This window comes from Triturus cristatus, chromosome 5_2 (genome assembly GCF_964204655.1).
Source record: "Triturus cristatus chromosome 5_2, aTriCri1.1, whole genome shotgun sequence".
In the NCBI taxonomy this organism is placed as follows: domain Eukaryota; kingdom Metazoa; phylum Chordata; class Amphibia; order Caudata; family Salamandridae; genus Triturus; species Triturus cristatus.
This window is the reverse complement of record NC_140588.1, coordinates 997,741,709-997,767,520: the sequence shown is the minus strand read 5'-3', so window position 1 is coordinate 997,767,520 and position 25,812 is coordinate 997,741,709. Positions and strand designations below refer to the sequence as shown.

At 45.3% G+C, this 25,812-nt stretch overlaps 1 protein-coding gene across 1 annotated transcript in view; it reads left to right on the top strand.

Annotated features, from left to right (window-relative positions):
- LOC146829562 (ubiquitin carboxyl-terminal hydrolase 12-like) overlaps positions 1–25,812 on the top strand; it is a 243,264-nt gene that overhangs the window by 187,850 nt on the left and 29,602 nt on the right. Inside the window, exons 6-8 of the mRNA XM_085608260.1 lie at positions 11,464–11,547; positions 21,320–21,517; positions 21,786–21,864. Of these exons, the coding sequence (XP_085464386.1) occupies positions 11,464–11,547; positions 21,320–21,517; positions 21,786–21,864 (361 nt within the window). The remainder of the gene's footprint in view (positions 1–11,463; positions 11,548–21,319; positions 21,518–21,785; positions 21,865–25,812) is intronic.

Sequence of the window (25,812 nt, the reverse complement as noted above, 5' to 3'; positions counted from 1 at the left end):
TAATGAGGAACTGAAAGTCATAGCTGACATGGCGGGACTGCACCTTTGTAATAAGGAGCTGAAAGTAATCTGAAGAGGCTGGTTCAAGGCTTACGCTTAAAAAAATATTTATACAAAAGAAACCGCGTATTCTTTGGAGTGATACATATCCTTATTTTTTGTGTTATAAGCTTTGGAAGTATATGGGAATAGAGTATTTATGTGGTAGAGGGGCATCTTTGGGAATGCCTTATGTCAAGTGCATGTTTGGCTTGAGTTATGCTGTGTTGAGAAATATTCTAACCTCAAGCATGTGGAGTGTGTGTGTGTTCCTGATTTGTGGTGCAAGTTGGGGAAGATAAAAGGGTTGTGCCCTCCTGCAGTTAATACATCTTATGTTGAGGAAGGCTCGCTTGTCAAGTGTGGTTCAAGGATACTGTGTTCAATGAAGCATCTCTTGTTTGCTTGTTGTAAATTGCGAGGCTGGGTGGCAGCTTGGGGCAGTAGAGAATAGAGCCTTCTGTGTGGTCTTTAGTCTGTGTACTCCATGTGCATGTTCTTGTGTTGTAAAGATGAGGTGGGTGATAAGTACTCTGGTGCGATGTGTCTCTTTGGTGATGCAGTGGGTACCCACATGCAATGTCTAGGTTCTCGATTTGCTAATGTGGGGAGGTGGGTACCTTGCCTCAATCTCTGTGCTCTTGTTTTTCAGAGAGTGGAAGATATGTTGTATTCCCTGGCTCTGTGCACATGTTGTTGATAATGCAGTGTGGGAAAGGTGAATACCCAGTCTTGTAACAGAGTTTGGCAGAATATGTAGTACCTGCTTGTTGTGGTGCCTAATAGTCACATGTTTTTCCTGTACAAGTTCTAGGACAAGTTGTTACTGTGTACGAATAGGAGGATTCAACTGGTGCCTAGCGCTGGAAGCAAAGTGTGTTGATGTTTTTGAGTGGGTTGTTGATGGGTTTCTCCTATATGTGGACAGGGACATGGCATCATTGTGTACAAACAGGATAATCTGACAGCTACTTGGTACTGGAAGCAGAGTACATTGATGTTTGTTTAGTTTTGTGTATCAGTTTTTTGTATTGGATTTGTCAATGCTCCGTAAGGATGGAATGATCTGGATGGCATGGCTTCTAAGAACATGACTGTAGGGTATGTGTATGTGGTATTTAATTAGCAGGAACCTATGCAAAAGGCGGTAAAGCATAGTATAGAGTCAAAGACAAACGCAAAGTCAACGATTGATAGGTGAGGTTCTGGTTTGTGGATGGTTAATGCATTGTGATGTAGTGTTTTTTAAAGAGGTGCATCTTCAACTCTTTTCTAATTGGGGCAGGGTTAGGGCAGTCTTGATGGATATGGGAATGTTGTTTTCAATCCTGAGTGCATAGATGCAAAATACCTGCTGTCTATTTTCTTTCTATTTTTTGCACTTCTTAGACTCCAGTGTCCTAGCTGCTGGTGTGTCAAGAACCATATGGCTATTGAGATTGTCTGCAAGATAAGCTGTGCGAGTGACGCTTGTCGTCCGATGTAGACGGCAGAGACTTATTCAGTCAGATGGCTACGCTCACCATCGGATACTGCGCACACCATCCACCTAACCCAAACTCCAGCATACCACATAACATAGAAGGGGAGAACATGCAGCCTAGGCACAAGACACACAAGAACTTCATGAGTCATAGGAGCACGGGACGACCACACATATAATACAAAGACACATGTTAGATGTAAACATCCTCAACATGGAGCTAAAGTAGCAATGCAGTGCATGTATGGGTACCACGCCCTCACATAAGTGAAGGAGAAGCTAAAACATGCATGCACTACAAACATTTGCTGAACCACTATGTACAGGTGGTACAAGCCATGTTAAGGAACCGGTTTAAGAATAGCTAGACCACTAACCTTTGTCTCTGATCAGTTATTATTTGCCGTACCCTATAAATCATGTACACTTTTAGCAGCTTTACATGAAAAAGAAAATGTTGCTAACTTGACACACTAGTTGTACAGCTTGATATGTTATTGATTTGAATGTGATCTGACAGAGGTTATGGAGGTTGGGGTAATCTTACCCAGTGTCTGGGTAAAAATCTGAGGCAAGGACAAATTGGTGGCTAGTGTAGGATTTAAGTTGAGTCTTAAAAAGTCTGATTGTGGATTTGAGCTTCCCACTAAGGTTATTTTTGTTGTTACCAAAATCCTTAAACCAGAATTCAGGATCTAGCCACTAGGTATCACAGATATACAAAACAGTTACAGGCAAGTAACTTTCTCTTTGGCCATTTATATTGGCCTGACAGCAAACTGAGTTATCTCTTCATTAGATCACCTTAGCAACCGTTTAAGCAGGGAGCATGTAATAATGTAATAAAATTAATATGCAATATAGAATCTTTCTAGAAGCTGGCATCCAAAGACCTTAATTATTGAGACCACATGTAAAAGGCCGTGATCTCTCTGTCTTTTCAGTCCGTGGTGATTCTACCAAAGTCTTCAATTATGTCATTTTATGATGCTTGTCTTTTTACTTCCTAAATCTTGCAAAGTATGGCTCCAGAATGAGAAGCAAGAATCTGGTTTGCAGTCTTTTAAAAAAAAAAATATATTTTTATTGCCAGTCATCGACATCTAAAAGAATGAGGCACATTACAGTAACATATGCAATCTGGTCAGGCACATTCAAATTAACTATGATTTTGCAAATTTTACACTTTTGGGACACATCAAGGAGAAAGCACGTCATCAAGGGCTAGTTGTAATGGCTGGGTACAAATATTCCCTCTGTAGAGGTTCCATGGCACCCATATCCGGGACCACTTCCTGGGGCAGCCTCGAGCCACATATACAGTTTTTTCACGGAACATGCACCAATCTATGCTGGTTTTCCAGTCTTTTAGCCTTGGAGGGGTGGCTGACCCCAGGCCTGGGCTATGTTCCTTTTTGCCACCATAAATCCAAGTGTGGTCCACTGTGTTTGGTGTGTGTTTAGGTCAGTGGGCTCCCATATGTTGAGCAGACACCTACGCGCCTCCGGGAGCAGGGGGATTCCCAGGACCGTCCCCACCACTCCATGAATCTCCCTCCAGTAGGACTGGACGAGAGAGCATTCCCAGATGATATGCAGGAACGTGCCCAGCTGGCCACATCGCCTACGACAATCCCCTGTGGGTGCCCTTCCCATTAGCACTAGCCTAGGTCCCGTCATGTATATTCTATGTAGGATTTTTACTTGGACCAGTCGCAGTCTTGTTGGGATAGCTGCCACTCTGGGAGATGACACAGCCTCCTGCCAGTCTTCGTCGTCCAGTTCGATACCGTCCTCCACCCATTTTTGTCGGAGCTGTGTGAGAGGGTCCTCCATGTTATATATTAATTTATTGTAAATCAGGGAGAGAGACTTCTCAGGGAGGTGTCCATCTAATACCCTACTTTCCAGTGGAGAGGACTCAGGGGGGGAGGAACCTGTGGGGAAGGCTGAGCGCAGGGCATGCTGTATTTGTCTATAGCGAAAATGCTCTGAGTCAGCCAGCTCATGCTGTTCCTGTAGGGAAGCGAACGTTTTTATGTCTCCCTTTTCCCACATGTCTTGGACGCGGGAGATACCAATCATATCCAACTTATCAAATCCCTTTATCTGCCACAGGTTTCCCAGTTTCGCAGAATCCCATAAGGGGGTGGCCGATGTCAGTTTACCCTCGCATCCCAGGGACTTGTTGGTAGTGTGCCAGATGGTTATTGAGTGCCCAGTGGGGCCTGTTGGTGGAGGTAGAACCGGTTTGGAGTACAGTGCCCTATTGTAGTTCCCACCCGGGAGAAGCCACCTGTCCATTCGATAGCCGGGGTCATCATAGGTGCCATGGTTGATGGCGGCCAGGTGGGCAGCCCAGTAATATTTTTTTATATCAGGAAGAGCGATGCAATTTCAGAGTCAATTTACTGAAAGCTATACGTGGCGGTCCATTCCATAGCAGTTCCCTCTGAAGTTGTTCAATTTCTTTAAAGTAAGCAATGGGGACAGCTTCTAGTGAATTTTGCAGGGCATAGAGGAAGCGGGGGAGGGGCATAATTTTGAAAACAGCGGCCCTCCCTAGGAGGGACAGAGGGAGAGTACTCCAACTGGCTATATCTCATTGCAGGCGACGGAGAGGGGGAAGGAGATTATTTTTGTATCGAAGCGTGGGATTCAGGGATACGAATATCCCTAAGTATCTGAACCCCAATGTACTAATTTGAATTGGGCAGTTGGGGGCAAGGCTGGTATTCCCCCATGAAGGGGATACAGATGTGATTTAGCCCAGTTAATTTTGAATCCGGAGTATCTCCCGAACACTGCCAAAATGTCCAGTAAGGCAACTAAAGATTTTCGAGGATCTGTAAGATAGAGTAATACGTCATCGGCATAAAGTGATATCCGATCTTCCCAGTCTACTGACCAGCGGAATCCTCGGATCACTAGGTCCTGCCGGATCCAAGCCGCAAACGGTTCTAGTGTCAAGGCAAATAAGAGGGGGGAGAGCGGACAACCCTGACGGGTGCCCCGGTTCAGGGTAAAGGTGTCGGATTGCTTGTTGTTGACTACCACCTTCGCCAATTGTGCCGCATATAGGAGGCGGACCCATCTGATGAATTCTGGACCAAACCCCAGCTTCTGGAGCACCGCGAAGAGATAGGGCCATTCGACCATATCAAACGCCATAGTAGCGTCTAGGGAGACCAAGACCGCTGGTTTGCGTAGTATGTCTGCTCTGCCAAGCACCCCATGAACACGGTGAAGGTTTAATGCCGTATTCCGGTGTGGGATAAAGCCAGATTGATCTGGGTGGATGAGTTTTGATATGACTTTATCTAGGCGGTTAGCCAGAACCTTCGCGAGGATTTTCGGTTCGGCATTGAGAAGAGAAATAGGACGATATGATGCACAGTCTGTTTTTGGTTTGCCATCTTTATAGATTACAACTATGTTAGCTATGCGTTGATCTAGCAGAAGTTCTCCCAACTCCCTGCTTTCCTCTAACATGACTTTAAGGTGAGCTGCTATTTTGTCCGGGTAGAGTTTATATAATTCTATGGGTATCCCATTAGGACCGGAGGCCTTACCAGACTGAAGCGATCTAATGGCCTGTGCTATTTCGTCTGTGGTCAGAGAACTATCCATTAGTTGTTTGTCTGTCGAGGTGAGGACGGGCAGGGCAAAGTCTCTCAACAGTTCGGTGGAATCTTCTTCAGCATAGGGCGTTCCCGCCCTATAAACTGCCTCGAAATGTGTGGCGAATTGATTAGCTATGTCTTGGAGGTCTGCTATTTTAGTGTTAGAAGCATCGTGGAGGACCGGGACCAGTCTGCTTGCCCATTCCCGCTTATCCAGCCAAGCGATTAGTTTCCCTGCTTTGTCTCCCAAGTTATAAATTCTTCCAAGTTTTTCCTTTTCCGGAGTTAGAGCTGCCTCTGTGACAAGAGCTTTATACTTATCCTGCTTGAGCCTCAGCAGGTGGAGCGTCTCAGGAGAGTCATGCCCCTCCACTTCTCCCTCAAGTCTGTGAATGTCGGTTTCTATGTCAGACACCGCTTTCTGCTGCTCTCGTTTGTGGCCTGATATTGAGGACAGGGATTCCCCCCTGATCACCGTTTTAAAGGCCTCCCAGAGCGTTTGGCCTGAGGACACGGTGCCCACATTTTCCTTTAAATAGCTGTCTGTCGTGGCTAAGAGGTCTTTGCGTATTTTAGGGTTACGGAGGTGCCAAGGGTTGATGGGTGTGATTCTACCCACCCGCATATGGTCTAGGAGAAAGTGTGCCCATAGTGGCAAATGATCATAGATGCCCCTAGCTAAGTGCCGGACCTCCTTTATGTTGGAGGTTTGAGAGCTGGGAACCAGGATATAATAAAGGCGGGAAAAACTGTGGTGGGCTCCGGAGTGGAATGTGTATTGCTTTGTCTCGGGGTTGAACATACGCCAGGTATCTATTAGCCCCATGGCCTCAAGGAAGTCCGGTAATCCGCGGGAAGCGGGCCCCAACTCACGAGGGGGATGTCGGTCCAGCTCGCCTGAGCATACTCCGTTAAAGTCGCCCCCAATACCAGCAGCCCCTCTGGAAGAGAGAGAAGGGTAGTACGGAGGTCCTGGAACGTAGTTGATTGGAGGCCAGGTGGAATGTAAATAGACAACAGTGTAAGGACCCGTCCCTCCCAGGAGCCGGAGATGCCTACATAACGACCCCTGTTATCGGTCCAAGTGGAGGTTACGCTAAGAGGGAATGCGTTCCTAAACATAATGCCCACCCCTCTGGAGCCAGTTGTGAATCCCGCATGTGCCTCTAGTTTATATCCATACCGGTTCATTGCCCTACAGGAGTGACCCATGAGGTGTGTTTCTTGAAGAAGCACGACATCCGGGCCCTGCTTCTTGATATATTGTAGGACTGTACTCCGCTTAATTTTATCCCCCAGCCCGTTGACATTCCAACTCATTATTTTGATGCTTTTATCCCAGTGTGTGTGCATTAATAACGTGGTGAGTCTTTTGTGCCTTCGCTGTGCATATAGTTGTGTCGATGGTAAAAACTAACGATGAAAAATCCCTTCAAACTCCCCAGCCAAGAACCCCCCTCCCCGCTTCCCTGCCCTCTGGACTTAGAACTGCCCATACCAAACTGGCAGAGTGCCTGTCACCCAATTTCTAACACGAAGAAATAACTAAAAGTAGTAAAGAGGAGGAAAGCCAACACTCCATCTCCCCGTCCCTCCAACCTTACTTTTAAATCAAGTGTCCCCAATAGGTCCTCGTCGAGCTTCACTGGTGAGATACGGAGCATGTTGAAATTATGTCCAGCTGTGGGGCCCCAAGGATCCCGTTGCTTGTGGAAGTTCATGTGAACGATAAAGGCACCCAGCTACTCTCATTCTCGGTCCTGCAACTCTTAATCCTCGCCCCCCTTCCCGGAACCGTTGACGATTCGACTGTCCAGCCAGTCCAAAGCCACTTCTGGATTGTCAAAAAACCATGCCCGTCCTCCAGTTTCTACACGGAGACAAGCCGGGAACATCATGGCGTATTTAAGTCCCTTTTCTCTGAGCTGCTTTGTGTAGGCCATGAACGTACAACGCTGTCTTTGCACCAATTGTGTAAAGTCCGGGAAAAAGGATAGAACGGCATTCTCATAGTGCAGAGGGGGTGCAGACCGTGCATGCTGCAGAATTGCGTCCCTGTCTCTGAAATTTAGAACACGAGCTATTAAGGGGCGCGGTGGTGCACCAGGCTTAGGTCGCCCACCCGGGACTCTGTGCGTGCGCTCTATGGTGAACATTTTTCCCAGTCCTTTAGGTTTGAGATGGTTTAAGATGAGGTACTCTACAAACAGGTCTGGCGCTGGCCCTTCCGATTTTTCAGGCACTTCCAAGATGCTAACATTGTTGCGTCGAGACCGTCCTTCGTAGTCGTCCAGTTTACTTTCAGCCGTCTCACAGAAGGATTTAAGATCTCGCACTTCTTGTTGGAGTAGAGGTACGTCATCTGTCAGACTGGCCGTCTTTATATCCAGAAATTTGACTTTCTCGTTCATTTTCATGAGGTCAGCACGAATGAGGTTCACATCAATGGAAATAGTGTCCATTTTGTGTTCTAATGACGATTTAACTCCGTTGATGGCTGCTAGGACGTCTTGCAGTGTCAGGTCTGGGGTGGCGCTTTCGGAGTCTTCCACCCCTTTAGGAGTATGACGCGGGTCAGTCGGTGAGCCCTTGGGAAGCGTGTATCGGTCCAGTTTGTTCGACTGGACTTGTTTCGTGCTCCTGGGACCCCTGGCAGGGCCCTTATCTGCGTCTTGTCTACCTGCCATCGTTCTCCCGAGCCCCCAGATATACCGGCTGCACCTGGGCGAGTCCTCTGTTGCGGATGTGGGGAGGAGCGGTACAGATGGAAAGACCTCGGTGCTTGAGCTGCCTGTGTATTGCAAATATCGAGGGCAATGGGCGCAAGGGGTATCCCCGCACTCTGTGCCTGTGTCCAGCTGGTTAGCTAGCGTCTGTGCACCTCACCACTGGAAGTCACTTTCCCTTGTAGCAGCCGTCACACAGACCAGGGCGGGCGACATGCAAGAACAAGACGGCAGTTTTATTAAATGGGAGGTGCTCATCAGCAGGGAAGCGGGGGCATCAACACGCGCTCCCCACACGGTGCCGCGACCCACTCTGATGGTGTTGCACCAGCGTCTGCGCGCCCTGATGGGTGGCCCAGGCGGATCCCCGGTCACAGGGCGCCATCCTCCGTTATTTTACGCACCGGCACTTCGGAGAGGAACAGTGGAGTTGGCCGCTATGCATCCAGCAGCCGCGGGCTCGCAGTTGCTTGCAGGCAGCGAGAAGATCTCATCCCAGCGTTTGAGCACACCCTGCCGACAGACACAGTAGGACCATCGGAGAAATGTGAGGGGCAATCTCCACCCCTATGACTAGCTGGACAGCGAAGCGCCGGCTCTATCGGGCAGTCGTTCCGGTCTCCAGCGCACATCAGCGGGTACAACCACCTCCACACACGATCCTGAGGGGGGGTCCCACTATGCAATTGTTATTACAATTAAAGGCACCGCCACAGGGTATGGCGACGTACTCAGTCCGTCAGGTTTCACGCCGACCAGCAACTTCCGGTCCGAGTGGCCGGCTCCACCTCCCACCTCGCCGGCAGCTGCAGCAGTCCAGCCCCCGGCGTATAATAGCTCTCCAGGCCCGAAAAGATGGGGCCTTGTATCTCCTGTTCTTGGCGTCGCTTGGGGGTCAGAGTTACATGAATCCATTCCGCTCGCAATCAGCTACCATTTAGGAACCTAGTGGGGCAGAATTACTGGCAGGATATATGGTCAGGGAGACGATCTCGACGGAGCCGAGGTCTTAGGCGGCCATCTTGGTCCGACGCTTGGCTACTCCCCCCCCCTGGTTTGCAGTCTTGATTTCAGTATCAAAGATTTGGAAAGGCTACTTAGTGCGTTGATCTCTGCTTTGATACAGACCGCAACAAGGCAGTGAAGACGTTATTTTGGATAATCTGAATAAAGAAGAAAAGTGTAAACAGCAAAAGGGAGGTGGTGAGGTCTCGCTACTAAAATACCAGTGAGGTTTCATCTACGAGTTTTCAGCCCACCGTTGACATTATACGACATGACGTAATACATGATCCTGGAAAGGTTTAATGACTGAGGAATGTTTGGTTTTTCCTCAGGGCCTTTTTTTTTTTTTTTTTTTATTTCTAAAGGTTGTGTGTGTTGGAGTAATTTTTCTTCAAGCAGTACTTGTGGATTGTTGTAAACTTTCTACCAAAAAGAGTTACCTGAAGCCTTGTCCAAATCTGCCCAGGAGCAGAACTAGAAGATTTGAGCACAGGCTGGTGCTCTAAAGGGAAGAGCATGGTTGCCTTTGTGTCTTGAGAGTATGTCGCTCACAAATCTATCCTTTCCTTCCAAAACAACTATTTAAAATAAATGTACCCGAGCTGGTCTAGCATTTGCTTGGTGTAATACACAGTTTCAGGGAGAATGCTTTGAGTACCATTTCAAGGGTTGTCTCTTTGTTGACCTTCTCATCCTCTGATATTCCCTCATGTGATTTGATGCCCCCTTAAAGTCCGCTGCAGGTCCTTTTCTCCCCAAGGTGGAGGGTTGCGCCATTCCCCACTCATCTAGTCCCGCACTCATCTCATCGCGTCCTCGACCTGATGCTGATTAATGTTCTCAGCAGAAGGATTAGCATCATCAGTTCCCGTTTTTGGTCAATTTTAATTCATGTTTGATTTCACCCTCACTCCCTAGTTAGTACATTGTTTATCTAACGTTAACAGTGAGATTGTTCCTAATACTACGGAGTTACGTCCACACAACAAACCTCTTTCTGGAACAGCAACTCCAAAAAATCTACTGCATAATGAATTTCGGCTTTAGCCCTACATTTCTGTGGCTAATTGTCCTTAACAGATCAGCTATAAGAAAGTCTGACTCCAAGTTCTTACCAACCGTAGGAAACTCAAAAGGCATTGGTGTCTCCAAAAGTAAAAGGACAGCGGGAATTTAATATCAGCTGATAATATATTTTGTGTGCATCAAAGGCAATTAAAGTGCTATAGGAAAAGGAAGCCATTTCTTCAAATCCAGAATCTTACAGAGTGTTGACTGTAGCTACTTAGCTCAATTGCCCTCGGCCCCAGACAGCAGCTTGACCATAATGATTCCCAAATATCCCTTTGCCTTGTGATTGAAACTGTCAGTAACATGAACCATGTGACTCTTCTTTGGCCTGTGCCAGTTATACCAAATACTTCAGTGCTGTCAGCACCAGCCTTCTCTCCATCTTTACTGCATCCCTAAGTTGTGTACCTGTCACTACAGTAGGAGTCCTTACTGAAGAAGCTTTAGGCACTGCCAAGATGTTGGCAATATACATTTGTAGTGTTTGTAATAAGTTACATTTTATATAGCCCTTAAAAGCTTAGGTTTTCCCTTTGGAGATTCTCTATATGTTTGAAGTTACCACTTTAGTGGCACTCAAATTACTGAGCTTGGAATTACAACGGACTAATCTGACTTTGCCAGAATTTTAATAGCTGTCCTCAATATTAAACACAAATATTAGCACCGAGGAACACATTCAGACGGTGCGAGTCACCCAGATCTTTAATCCGAGTTCTGGACAGGTCATAGGACAGAATCCATGACGCCATGCACAGGTAAGTACTGACTCCACGTTACAAAAAAGTGAAATAGCATGTTCATTTATGTATCCAAGGTAGTGTAGTCATACACAACCACCCAGAGATTCAGACGTCGTACTTTGAAACCAATCTGGTGGTCCTTTCTTAGAGCTCTTCGCTAGACTCCACTCCCTCTACATCGGGTTTCGGTGGCGGCTTCTCATTTTAGTGACTGCATTCTGACATTTCACATACAATCTGAAGACGCATAGAAATAGTGTAACAAAAGGGTAAGAAGGCTCACACACAATTGTCACCTTATTCCAAATGTCCTCTCCATGAACGGGTCAGAATGGGCTCTTCCTTAATGCCAACACACCCCTAGTCATTACTTGCCCCTTCAGTCTCCTGGTATTGATTTGGCTAACCTTGGTCACTGGGCTCATTAAGGCACTTGCTAGAGCAGTAGTTTGATTGCCATTAAATTGGATATTTGCTATTCACAGTGCAAAGACCCTACAAGAACTGATCAAGATAAGATTCATGGACATGTTATCAGGATTACATGATTTTTGGAAACAAGTACTCGTGACATTTTCTCATCAGAGCAAATCACATTTCCCCGCTGTTAATTATGAAACATTTGTGTGTTTACCAGGAGTTTGTTAGAAAAGCAAAGTAAAATCACAAATGGCATCAGAATATTATGCAATAAGGTGTGTAGTACCCTGAACCCCAGCATTTTAGGGACTGTGTTTCTCAATAATGGAATCAATATTTTCTTTCTCTCACAGAGGATTCAGTAATACAGAAACTCTATGCAGTGAATATAAATATTACTGTGAGCAGTGCCGCAGTAAACAGGAAGCGCAGAAGAGGTGAGTATAGGATGGCTTACTCTCAATGTTGAAAATGGATTTGTAAAAATAGATTAATCCTTTATATTTTGTGATGTTCAGATGTGTTGATGCAAAAGGTTCATTGTCAAAATTAGTATCGTCATTACATATGCTGGGTATATCACTTTACCCCAACTCTGAATGTGGCACGTATATGCTAAGAATATGTAAAGCCATTTTAACTTGGGGTATGGTCTGGGTTGGAAAAGTGGAGTTGCACAAAGTAATCGCTTGCAGTAGAACATTTGCGTGTCCTGGCAGTTCCTCCCCACCCCCCACTAGAGGAAAGTGTTGGGTCTCCAGGAGACTGTTCTGTGCCTCCTTTCACCACAGCCTTTAATCAGGCCAGAAAACACTTGTTGTTCTGTGGATAGCCATGCCTCTGCCATGTGTGAAGTCTGGCGGCGATGTACCCTTCGATGGAGGGCAGGAGATGTATTTGGATGCACTTCAGACTGAAGAACCGGGATTTAAACCCAGCGGCGCAGGGGACACGCCCGAAGTCTTCGGATCCACCTGTCTTAGAGTACAGAGACACGGGATTCTTCTGGTGACATCAAAGATCAAATTTATTAGCTGCAGCCAGTAACAGAGATCCTAGAAGTACAACACGGTGTATGTTCTCAGGAGACTGCTCAAACAAAAAGAGTGGAGCTTCGTCTTTTATGCCAAAAACCACGTTCCTGGCTAGCATCAATTACTTGTGGGCCACTGCAGTCGTGTTTTGTCCGCTAGTACACTAAGAACCATCTCCTACTCTCAGCTTGCCTTTCTGTAACGGAAGCTTGTGCCCCGCCTTTGACATATTATAGACGTCACAGTTCCATCTGCTTCTCAGACCGCAGTGTGAGAGGGAGTCTATGATTCTACATCAGAAATGTTTTAATTTGTTGGTACTCCCAAAACGTGAAAGAAGTTTCAGTCATCGGTTTTGCATCTGAGACATGTCGGAGAAGATGCCTTTTCCTATTTTGTTGGACCTGTCCGCTGCCTTTGACATGATGGACCATGAAATCTTGTTAGACCTAGTCCAAGCAGCAGGTATAAATGGCTTCTCCCTTAAGTAGGTAGAATCTTATCTAAAGGGTCCGGTACAAGTAGTTTAACTGTCCTCCTTTGCAGCAGAAAGTGTGCCAGTAACATATGAATTCCCATAAGAATTTGTTTAATATCTATGTTAGACTCCTAATAATAGTGCTGGCTGAGTGGTGGTGCCGACTATTTAATTATGCTGAAGATTTGCAGATTCTGCTTAGTTTAGATGGAAATCCCACTACCTAACTAGACTTCCAAAATACTATATGCTTTATTTTCCAATGGACAAAAAATATCACCTAAAACTGAGTACAGATAAAACAGATGCAGTGATAATGAATGTAATACTGATCTTTGCACCCTGTTTAGGCTTTAGTCTTGAGGACATTTTAGGCTTGAGCCCCCTTGGGGAAGAACAGGGGACAACGTAACAAAGAGACCTACTCTGCCCGAACAGCCCACAAGGGCACAAAGTGATGAGACAGCAGGAGATGAGCACTCCCAAAGTGAGCGGAAATGCTGGTTGGATGGAAAGTCTATTCCTGGCCAAAGAGACTTATGTCCATAGACATACCATCACAGGGATCCCATAATATTTACTTCAATGCTGAAAGAGGTTTTGCTCTAATGGTTTTGAGGGATACATTTGTTGTTCGAATGGAGAGAAGTGCAAGGTGAGGGGCCTCCTACAATTGCAGACACAGAAAGCATCCCAACCAACATAGGGAGTTAGAGAATGAAAGCACTTTCCCACAAACCACAGCATGACAACATTTACCAATACTACATATAGTGTTAGTGGCTGAAACTACCCCAAAAAGCAAAGGCATTCTCTAGGAACTTATCATTAAAAAACAACAGAGGGTTAATCTAGGAGTTCCACCTATTGCTTCAAGACCACCACCGCCTTAGAGACAGAATTCTCTAAGCAATACTTCTCCTTAAGTCCCCTTGGGTGGGAAGAAGACCGCAGAAGTTGGAATCTTGGTTAACCGGAAATGCCCTCTCCAGCTAGATTCCTGAAATATTCGGAAGGCAGATGGGGTAGCATTAAGAGGCATCCACAATAGTGAGCCACTAGTGCTGGGATCGGCATGTGGTCCCAAATGTTCATTAGCCACACTATACAAACTCTAATGGCTATGGGAACTACAGTCTGTAGCGGTACGAATGGATCTAGACCTTGTGCTAAATAGCTTGATGGACAAGAATAGACATGGGTGTTGGCCGATATCTCATCAGCAGGAAGGGCCCAAATGAAGGATCTAGATTTGGTAGACCCTTGGAGGACCGGACGTTATGTTGGACACACTACAAGCTATGAGTTACTGTGAGAGTTATTGTGGCTGGCTGCTAATGCATTATAAAACCTCAAGAGTTCAGATCAGAGCCAATAACTACCTCTCAAAAAGTGTGGTGATTGGTAGGGGCACGTAACTGAGTGCCATTTTGCCCCATTTAGTCACGTTTTCTTTAGAACTCTCTGCATAGAGAATTAGACTTAATATAAACATAAAAAGGATAAAATTAGAGGCATCATAAACTAAACTCACAATGTTCACTGATCACATCTTGCTTTCTGATCCCCTTTATGCACTTCCGTATCTAATAAATGAATTGAGAGTCTATCAGCAAGTATCAGAATTTAAAGTTAACTTGAGCAAATCAGAGATTTCAGTTCCTAAAGCCCACATTTGGATGGTACAGGATATTACTCCATTTAAATGGACTACAATTAGAGAAAATAACCTTAAACCATTAAAGAGGGTGGTTAAAGTGGGACTGGGCAGCTGGCGCCACAGAACAGGATCCCTTTTAGGAATGATCGCAGCTATTAAATATTGATTATCCTGAGACTATTATGCTTGTAGCATGTGTGGCTGTAGATATGCATGCTCTGCATACTCCTGCCGTCTAGTGTTGGGCTCAGACTGTTGCCTCTTGTTTTTCTTTGAAGAATTCTTTCAAGCCTAATTGACATTGACTTCTCCTCTGGTCTTGAACGTACATGGCCACTGACTCAAATATTAGATTGGTCGTTCTTGGCAATCAGGTTAGACGTACATCAGGTTGCTCCCAGTCTTGACCTGCTCAACTTTGACTGTCTCAGCGCTTGAGCACATTGTCTTTCCTTCATGTTGCCGAGAAGAATTTTGGACGCGTCTAATGTCTCTTCAACCTCCTCCGCTCTAACGGCTGAAGGCAATGTCGTCAAATAATCGGCCTCCTAGCATTCTAGGTGCCCTGTTCTTTGGAGCAGCAGATCCTTGCCGATGCCGGAGAATGGGTGCGCAGAAGGGAATGGAAACCACGACCTTCAAAAGATGTCCTGAGTGCCACTCCAAGTACTCTTGGGCTGATCTCCTTACCTCCTGTAACCTGTGCCTCTTGCCAGAGCACGAGACTCGCTACAGTTCTTGCTCAGTTTTCAGGAGCAAAAAGACCCTTTAGCATTGGAGAGACAGGCAGTGGACCCAAAACAAAATGCATTGGTCATCCTTGGAGATGCCGGACATCTTCGCTGAGGCAGACCTGCTTGGCGCCAAACAAGAAGAATTTGACAAGTCAACTGATCTTCCTGCCCACCAACCATGTCCCAAGATTATAGGCTCCACCACCTCTGAGCCCAAGGAGGAAAACGTTCAAGAGGAGAAAAAGGCATCCAAGAACGTCCCATCGGACTCTGATATGGACCTCGTCTGAAGACCATGTTAAGATGCTTGAGTACAGTTGACACCCAAACCTCTTCTAAGAACCATAAGCGGCTGCACGTCGAAGCTGAGCACTGCCCCTCTGGGGTCAGGTGTCAGGCCCGTGCATAGGCGCTGCTAATCTCAGATGTGCCTCTGACCTCAGGCTCCTGACACTGAAGCAAGATGTCAAAGCCAAGACAGCATCCAGCCAAGAGGCTCATCCCCAGTGGCTCATTAGTCCGAGGCCACGTATCTGCACCTAAGTCTCAAAGCCGATGCCTGCATTGAGGCCAAAACTGATGCCTGTGCCGAAAACTCCACCTACTCTGAAGTTGTCGACATCTTACTCCAAGGAGAAGCCACTCCTCGAAAAGCTGCAGTGGCGTATAATTATTCACTCACACACATGCAAGATCTTCACCTCAGAAAAGACTTTGTCTAAGAAGCACAGAGTCTTCCTCAAGGACACTCCATCTATGGACATTCCTCTGCCACCACCTCCTCCAAAGAGACCTACGGACAAGGTTGTTGCCCCTACTCCTCCACTATCTCCTCTCTCGCCTCCTGTAGCTACATTTCAGAGATCATCGAAGTCCTAGCCCCTACTCTCCAGCTGAGGACTGTGGCACCCAGTCTACCCACACCTCGCTGATGATCCTTTAAAAGATTATGACAAAGATCCTCCAGGGGACCCTGACTGTGTCCCTTTTAGGGCTTCTCCTTTAGATAACACAGTGGCATAACGCAGCATTTTCCAATACGCAGCCAACTATCACATGGTGGATATGTTTGTCACCCCAGAGGATGATGACTTCAGATGCTCTTCAGAACCAAGCACTCCCTTCAGTATTTGACCATGGCCAAGGGGATAATACATTTTGCCCTGGGATCTTTAAGAAGTCAGAACTGAAAAGAAGTTCAAGCTGACATTCTCAAATCCACTCTGCATCATGGGTCATGTCACAGCGGATCCCTGGTCATTTCCACCACCTGCAAAATAGCTGAAAGCCCAGGCCGCTGGCGATGTCCCTCCTCCTGATAAGGAGAATAAGTGCATCAATGCAATTGGCAAGAGGGTAGTGGTCGGTGCCATCACACTGGCGCATTGCCAATTCAGTGGGCCTTGTGCCCCACTATAATAGGGTACAGTGGGAAGAGTTTGAGGCTCAATTCCAGCATCTCCCTTGCTAGTTCTGTAAAAGGGAGGAGAAGAAAGTAGAAGAAAGGAAACCCATTTTCAAACACTACCATCAGGTGTGCCCTTTATTCACCTAATACAGTTGCTGAAGGGGTGGGGTGTCATCCTCCGCCGCCACTCAAGGCTGTCTGGCTTCAAACCAGAGATGTAGCAGCAAGTTATCAACCTGCCCTTCTATGGGGAACACCTGTTAGGCCTGCAGGTTGATGACATGTTGGAAAAAATAAAGAAGGGCATTAACACGGCTAAGGCCATGGCTACCCTTCACGTTCCTTCTGTCAGGGGCTCTTTTCAAGGGCAACAAGCAAAGGCTAGGTCCAGAGGCACTTCCTCAGAACCAACCCAGTCCTACCATCAGCAGCAACATGGTTATGACAAAAAGGAAGGTAGAGGTTCCATGCAGGGCTCCTTCTAAGAGAGCAGCTCCAAAAATGGGGGAAGAGGCACTCTTGCCTAGGGAGCCTCTACCTGCAAGAACTGACTTGCCTTGCCCGTCCACTCTCTCCCCGATCACACTAGACCTGTGGGTGGGATTACAGGGGCTTCTTTTCCGTTGGGATGAGATCACTACAGACAGGTGTGTTGTATCTATCATCAAGCATGGCTACTGCCTGACCCATGTTTTAACCCCCTCGCTCACACACACCCTCAGCCCAGAATACCTGGCCTTGTTGCAAAAGGAGATTCCGGCGCTTCTGCTTAAGGAGGCCAAAGATTCAGTGCCCCCTCCACACTGGAGAAAGGGCATCTACTCCCTTTACTTTCATTCATAAAAAGGATGGCTCACTCAGGCCAATCCTCAATCTTAAGCCTCTTCACAGGTACATCCTATCTGAACATTTCCATATGGTCACCTCTATAGGATGGTATCCCGATGTTACATAAAGAAAACTTTATGACAACATTAGACCTGAAGGGCGCCTATTTCCCCATCCTAATCCATCTGGCTCATCAGTGCTTCTGTGATTCATGGTAAGTGGACAGCTCTACAAATTCAGTGTTGCCTTTCATAGTCACCTGAGCCTCAAGGGTTTTCACTAACCGACTAGCAGTGGTAACAGCCCACCTCAAAAATTGGGTTACTGGTTGATTAAGAGGGCAAGCAGACAAGACTACCTAATCCACACCCAAGCTTCAATCTGTGTACTACACAGATTGGGGTTTATAGTAACTCCACCAACCCCCACGTGAGCCACTTCAAGTCCTGACCTTCCTGGGGTAAGTCCTAAAAGCAGTCTTGGCAAAGCTTACCCTAGCCCCCAAAGGGTAGTGGCAGTCCAGCAGCTTCTTTTTTCAGCCACTTCGTCCTCTCACAGTTTGTACTGTAATGCTCCACAACAATACGAGGGCCTAATGCAAAGCTCCTTATTTGCCCACTCTGAAAGTGCCTTTCAGATCAATGGTCACAAGCAGAGCACCGTTGGGGACATCTAGCGTTAATAAGGGCCAGCATCCTTCGCTGTCTCCACTAGTGGAACAGCAACAATCAGACCACTTAACATACTGGAGAAATCCAAGCTGGAGCTACACTATAAAAATATTCATGAACAAAATACTAATTAACCTGACATTTGTGATCAATAAAAGAACCAGGGAGCGGTCAGAAATATATGAGAAAGAGGCTGAGAGGGAAGAGGTAGACGGGGGATGAGGGGGAGCACGATGGGGGAGTACAGGGAGGGGAGGGAAGCAATGGTAGAGGTATTGTTGAAAGGTGTAGCACTTGTTGATATAAAATGAAAATTAAAATGCAGTATAAAGAGATACTCTAATTTGGAGAACAAGCTGTGGGCTCCTGATAAGAAGGTATATGCCGAAGTCATGGGGTGAAATGAGCCCCCATATCAGAAAAATCAAAGGAGCAGACAAAGCTAGATGAGGGAGGGCATTCTGAGCGGGTAACCAGTTACGTAGAGAAGTGATCAAGATCCCTGTTCATGACTGTAGAAGTATCTGGCGATCAGTAAAATGCCAGAGTGGAGTGAAGGAAGTGAGAGAAGAAGTCAATAAAGGTGGTGGAGTATACACATTTGGGCAGATAAAGCTGTACCCTTCAGGAGACCCAGAGACTATTATGTACCTCATGGGTGCCAATCAAGTGAGTCTTTTCAAATAGGAGTTTATCGTACATTATGTTTTTTTGCAGTTTTTAGAACATCCCTTCTCTTAGACCATTGGAATTCCATCATAAGACCTGCAGTGGTTGAGTGTGTAAACAATGGCCATCGATAACTGAGGGAGTTTGTGTAATTCATTAATGGTTAATATACAATGCAGTCTTTTCTATCATGCCCGAGAAGCAGGAGAGAGAGGATGGAGGAGGAGGAGGAGAGAGAGGATGGAGGAGGATGGAGGAGATGGAGGAGGAGGATCATGATGATGAGGAGGAGGATCATGATGAGGAGGAGGAGGAGGAGGATCATGATGATGAGGAGGAGGAGGAGGAGGAGGAGGAGGATCATGATGATGAGGAGGAGGAGGAGGAGGAGGAGGAGGATCATGATGATGATGATGATGAGGAGGAGCAGGAGGTTCATGATGATGATGAGGAGGAGGATCATGATGATGAGGAGGATGAGGAGGAGGAGGATCATGATGAGGAGGAGGAGGATCATGATGAGGAGGAGGAGGATCGTGATGAGGAGGAGGAGGATCATGATGAGGATCATGATGAGGAGGATCATGATGATGAGGAGGAGGATCATGATGATGATGATGAGGAGGATCATGATGATGATGAGGAGGATCATGATGATGATGAGGAGGATCATGATCATGATGAGGAGGATCAGGATCCAGAATGTATTATCTGGAGCCATAGAGGGTAGTGTAGTTTGTATACCTGGCCTGTATATAGTATGTGAGTTTAATCTTTCATAGGGATGTTTACTTTGTTCGGGAATCCTAGAGGGTTCCTTTCTGTAAGTAGAGATGGAGTTTGTTCCAAAGTAGGCACTGAGTTCTTGCTGGGATCAGTTGAAAGCCAAGTCACGAGTCTTTCTGAATCCAAAGAGAGAGGGTGATGTAGAGGTGCATGGGGAGGTCGTTCCAGGACTTGGCGGCGAGGTAGGGGATGTTGCTTAAGCAGTTGCAGGGCATGTGAGAGGGGGAGACGGAGCACAGGCTTATGAAGGGTTGGTGAAAGTTTAGGCAATAGTTGATGATTGCTGGACCTTGTTTGGTTTATGCAGGTCCACCATGTACGTGTATGAATGGTTTTAGTGTTTTTTTCAATCCACCAGGATGCTTTTGATGCAGAGAGCTAAAAATGGTCTTATCGTTGTAGTTCTTTGGAGAGGTTGGAGGTTTTTTTGAATATTCCTAGAGCAACTATCTGTAGTTAAGGTCTAAGAGTATGTGCTAAATTTCGTTTTTGTAGCTTTGGAATTCATTCAATATGATTGTATATGTGCACAGCGGTTTAACTCATTTGGAGATTGTATGGTTCTTTTTCACACCTACTGCTTTTGTTTGACTCTAAAAGGCCCAGGTTGAAGAGTTTTTCCTGGCTCAACAATGTAACTTGGGTTGTCCATAATCTGGATTGAGCAAGAGTAGCTGTAATTCTAGTCATAATAGGTGATTTACGTATGTTTATATAGTTACTTTGGTTACAGGGCTAAGATTCGTATCAGGCCGGGTTGAATTCCATTTGTTGATTCGCTTTTTAGCGATTGATGACTCATTAGGGGACAGAAATTTGTTTACCTTAATGCAGGGGTCTCCAACCTTTTCAATAGTAAGAGCTACTTATGTTGAATGAAAGCATCCCAATCTACTAATAATATTTGGGTCGTAATTTGGATTTATCAGGCAAGATTACCTTGTTGGCCACCCTGTGCAAGATTACAAACTGCGATTACCTCAGTTCTTGAGGCACAGCTGCCAGCATTAATGTAAAAGCTTTATCAATATATAATGTCTGTTTATGGGTACTACATAAAGGCCATAGATGCACTGCCCCTTGCATCAAGTTAATAATATTAGTGACATGTCTCCCCAGAGTCACACAATTTATCCTTCTGCTTTAAATATATTTTGGATATCCTACAATTTTTCCCCAAACATCAGATTATGAGTTCTGGAAATACACACAGTATTGCGTTCAATACACATGTTTCAATTTTGATATGCATATAATTCAAACCAAGCAAAAAGCTTCTAATTTAATAGGCTGTGCTGCACACAGGGGAGCTGTTTACAAGGAGCTTGAGAGCTACTAGTAAATCACGATCTACTCCTTGGAGAAGACTTATTTTGTGGCTATGTATGTCTAGACATATAAAGCTTGTTGATGAGAGTGGGTAGGTCAGGAAGGAGCAACCAACCACATGTACTCATCAATACTTCAGGATTTTAAAAAACTGTAAAAGTACAGATCAACTAGTCTGTTTACTTCATAGGTTTGCAAAAGTGAGGTGATTCTCTCTTGTACCCAGGTCTTTGGCTAGTATTATCCGTCCTTCTACCCATTCTAAACACATGAGTGCTTTACCAGTTTATTGTGATGTCACAATTATGCCAAAGTGAGGTAAATTAGAACGTATTCCTTCTGTACTCCAGTTTACGGTCTAGTTTCTTGAGTGCTTGTACAGTACTACTTATGATGGTTTGTGAGTGTTCTACATTGATGTGTCTTATTGTTGCCGCTGCATGTTCATTTTGTGAAACTCAATGTAAACTCCTAGTTCACCAATGTAGACATAAAAAACAAGAGCCCATTTGCCAGTTTCATTATGTGGTCATGCATCCACAACCCTATCCTAACAAAACCACACATGCACCAGGTTCACCTTGTCTTGTTTTCTTCTGTTTTCATTGTCAGGATGAAAGTGAAGAAGCTGCCCATGATTCTTGCTCTGCACTTAAAAAGGTTTAAGTACATGGACCAGCTGCACCGATATACCAAACTGTCCTACCGCGTGGTCTTCCCGCTGGAGCTCCGGCTTTTCAACACATCAGGGGATGCCACAAACCCGGACCGAATGTACGATCTTGTGGCAGTGGTTGTTCACTGTGGCAGGTAAGATCCATATGCTGCATCACTCTTTCTGCCCTAGGTATCCCTAAAGATTGTCCAGGGTGAGGAACCTAGCAATTCCAGTTCTTTACTTCAGCGCTCAGCTTTACAGCAGATAATCAGCTTCTGTAAAATGTGCATAAAGATGGAACTTTGCGTCCTTGAACCGTATTATAACAGAGTGACCAATATGCATCTTCGCGAATGGTTGAGCAGAAGCCACAGCCTGATGGCCTTTTAAACTAATTATATCCTGTATTTTCTCCTGCAGTGGTCCAAACCGAGGACACTACATCACCATCGTAAAGAGTCATGGCTTCTGGCTGCTCTTTGATGACGACATTGTAGAGGTAGGTTAGTACTTGCAGTAAGAATAAGAATCCAACATTGCCAGAGAATTAAACGCCAACCAGTTTTGAGGCACTTAGTCTGCTCATTGTGTTGTTGTTCAAGGGATGAAGGGAATGGAAAAGCAATGGTGTCGCAAGAAAGTACTGCATGTGTTTCCCTCCCCGAGAGGACTTCTTTCAGTGTTGACTGAAATGCCTGTGTCATAGTTTCAACACCATTTCCTTATGGTATGATTGCATGCTCAGTCATATGTCAAGTTGACTCCTCTGTAACTGCTCGGACTCGCATATTAAATCCAACATGCTTGTCATCGATGATACGCCTCTGGCCCAGCATGCATGAATATGTTTGACCTTCAAGCTTCATGCATGGTACTTCTCAAAGGAGCTCCAATCTCTCGTTTGCAGCGTTTTATGATGGTAAGTAAACTAAAGTTTGAAGTATCCCTTTATGGCCAGATGCACAGATAGTACTTGCCTGAAAATCGCATTGCTTCTTGCAAATACCTAATCGCATGCCATTATGTACACAGGCGGACGTTGGTCAGGATATAACTTGTAATGAATTGATGCTCTAAATTAGAGATTAGAGCTATTGGGACTAATTAGTAGAGAGTGAATTATTGAGAAGGCAAGCACTTCTTTATGTTGCTTTTTTGTGTACAGTGCATATCTACCAATAGTATGCCTTTCCACACGGTTGCAACTAACTTATGCTCAATGTGAAATGTGGGGGTTCTGCTTAAATGTTCAGTAGAGAGGTGCGTAAGTGTTCGTTTTAGAACATTGGGTGGCAATATGTTACTCTGAGCCTGGAGTGTATGAAAGCCTCTCAATCGATGGAAGGTGCATTTGCTGCCACTTAGAGAAACAGACATGCTGCGATGTGGGCAGTACCAGGTGGGTTATAAAGAACTTAGAGCGGCATAGAATGGCAGGCTAGGACAGTTCCCCCAGCCACTAGCAAAGTAGAAAGAAGCTCTCAGATGAAGAGCTGAACATCCTAGAAGTGTCTGATGTGCTGCAGGAAATCCTGTTTGCGTGGCTCAAAAGCTAAGGGAGATACAGTTTATGATGCAAAACCTTGTTAGTATGGTAGGGAAAGCTCACTGTACCAGGGATGTCACCTGTACACACTTATAGGACGTGGACCCTGTGCAAACAAGAAGCTAACAGGCCGTCTACGAGATGCATCTTGGAAAGGAGGGGGGTTCTAGTAGTGGCATCTCTCAATCAGTCAGTACTTGTAAAGTACGGCTTATCACCCGTGAGGGTATCCAGGCGGTAGGTTGCTGGGCTTATTCGAAAAGCCATGTCTTGAGTCATTTCCTGAAGCCCGTCAGCGAGGATGATGTTCGGAGGTGGAGTGGGAGGGCGTTCCAGTACTTGGTGGTGAAGTTGGAGATGAAGCGGCCTCTGCTGTGGGTATGGCGGATGCGTGGTGTCTGTGCGAGGGCGAGAGAGGCGGAGCAAAGGTTTCTGGATGGTTGGTCGAAGATCAGGCGGTGGTTCATGTATGCTAGTCCCTAGTCGTGGAGGGCTTGGTAGGCTTGTGTGAGTAGCTTAAAGTGGAGGTTCCTAAGGTGTTGGGTGATGTGGTTGAGGATCAGTCTGGACGCTGAGTTCTGTGCCATCTGGAGCCTTCTCTTGAGTTCAGTGGTTGTTCCTGCGTACAATGCGTTGCCGTAGTCCAGCCTGCTGGTGATTAAGACAACACTTATGGACCGTATCACTGAGAGTAATCAGAGATAGTATAAGGAGTGACACCGATAGATGCCTCAGTGGACGATCAAGTAGCAGGAATATACCCAATGCATAGATTAACATCTTTTACAAAGTAATGTGTATAACTTGACTTGTAAGCAATGGCTGACTCAATTAAATGTCAGTGGAAATATAATACAATCTTGCTATTGACCTGTGCACTGTACTGTAGAACACACTGCATGATGGGTCAGAAGTGGAAATGTAGATACATTTGCAAACATCATATGCAGCATCCAATGGTTGAAGCTATGAGTGACTTTTACTGCCAGCAGGTGGCACTGTACATGTGTACTCTTCAAATGGAGGTGTTTATGTGCGTCTCGGATTGTAGCGCACTCCATGCTCATATGTCCGGTGACTTTGTGACTGTCCAAAGTTAATGTACAAAATGATGTATACTCGACTGTCACTAACCACCAATTACCTTCCGCTGCCCCCGTTGCAAGAAAATGACACCTTGAATCTACCTGCCAGATAATGATGGTGATGGAGTCTGCAGTACACCTCATCCACCAGCAGGGGTTTCACTATCTGACTTGCGGTAGAGGGCTTGTATCTTAAGAGCTGCATTCTCGCACAGAGGAAGGCAGCATTGCCGCCCTCTGAAAGCCATTCCTTCAGCATAGTTAGAGAGCTTTCAACGTTTATGCTGATGGTGCAAGAAAAGCTATTCAACCCCATCAATATACTTGCCCTGATTATGGGGTCATAGACCAGGCTTTCACCTCTGCATTTGCTTTGTAAGGGGAAATCTATATTGCCTCCCAGGTCAGTGAAGTAATTACAGATACACATAGAGGGGGGTGTGATGGAACAAGGCGCTTCTACAAATATACACAAATATTTTTCAATTAGATTAATTGTAATGTGGTGCATCAAACAATGGGAAAAACACCCAATTTCCCAAATAAAGAAACAGATACACAAGTTGCGCTGATGCACACACTCAATATCCAAAATAGTAAAGAAATTATTAAAATGAACACAAAATTCAACGAGGCTCCTGCTGTTTTAGTCTTCTTTTATTTCAGTGTCTTCCATTCCCAACGCGTTTCGTCGCTATGGTAATCAACCGTGCGACTTCCTCAGGGCTGGAAGTAACAAACAGCCACTATTGTAATGCCAATAAAGTAAAAAAAATAGGGTCAAAATAACAGTATAAAGGGAGCCCAAAGAAAACCTCATGCCTGAGGACTACTTGACATGCTCATTATAGAAAGAACAAAGGAACAAGAGAAACATTTACAGTGCTCAAAGTAAGTACATAAACCTCTTCCATCGACTTGTGGGTCCTATTAGAGAGATGTCCAAAAGATATATAAAGCAAGATGTCCCTGATATTGACGTGTATATATCACACCATAATCCTATAGTGACTACCAGTCTAATTATTGAAGATAGCAACATGCCACCATGGTGTACAATGTGCGCCAACATAGAAATAATAATTATTAAGTACCTTGAATTTCAATTTTTGGTCAAATACCTGAAATCAATGAGATAGATAACAGCAGCATAAGTTATGGAGCGCATGGGGCAAGTTTTCTCAATGCGCTAATATCACCTCTCATTTTAAGACCAAATCGTCATACCTTCCGGTATTCGTGTATACGTTCCAACTCAGATGCAACTTCACGCTTAAATAGAAGATTTCTCCTGCAAAAATATATATATATGCGCAATGTAACCAATCCTCTGAAATAACAGATTATCTTTCTTTACCATTGTCATACTACTCAATGTATGCATCGTCAACTGGTTCTTACCTCATCTGTTCTTATCGTACCATTGTATTCATGTATACGTTCCAACTCAGATGCAACTTCACGTTTAAGTCGAAGATATTTCCTGCAAAAATATATATATGCGCGCAATGTAACCAATCCACTGAAGTAACCGATTATCTTTCTTTACCATTATCATACTACTCAATGTATACATCGTCAACTGGTTCTTACCTCATCTGTTCTTATCGTAAGCAATATATTACGCCACGAAAAGTCCGATATTGTTCTAATAATTATTTGTACCGCATGAAATCAAATAAGAAGCTCACGCATCCCTGGAGTACGGGGACCTGCAAATAAAGTATGGTAACAATGCATCAGTCCAACGGATCGAGTATGCGCCCTTTGCTATGACTATATTTGGACTCGAAAGTCAGTACATACCTATTGATAT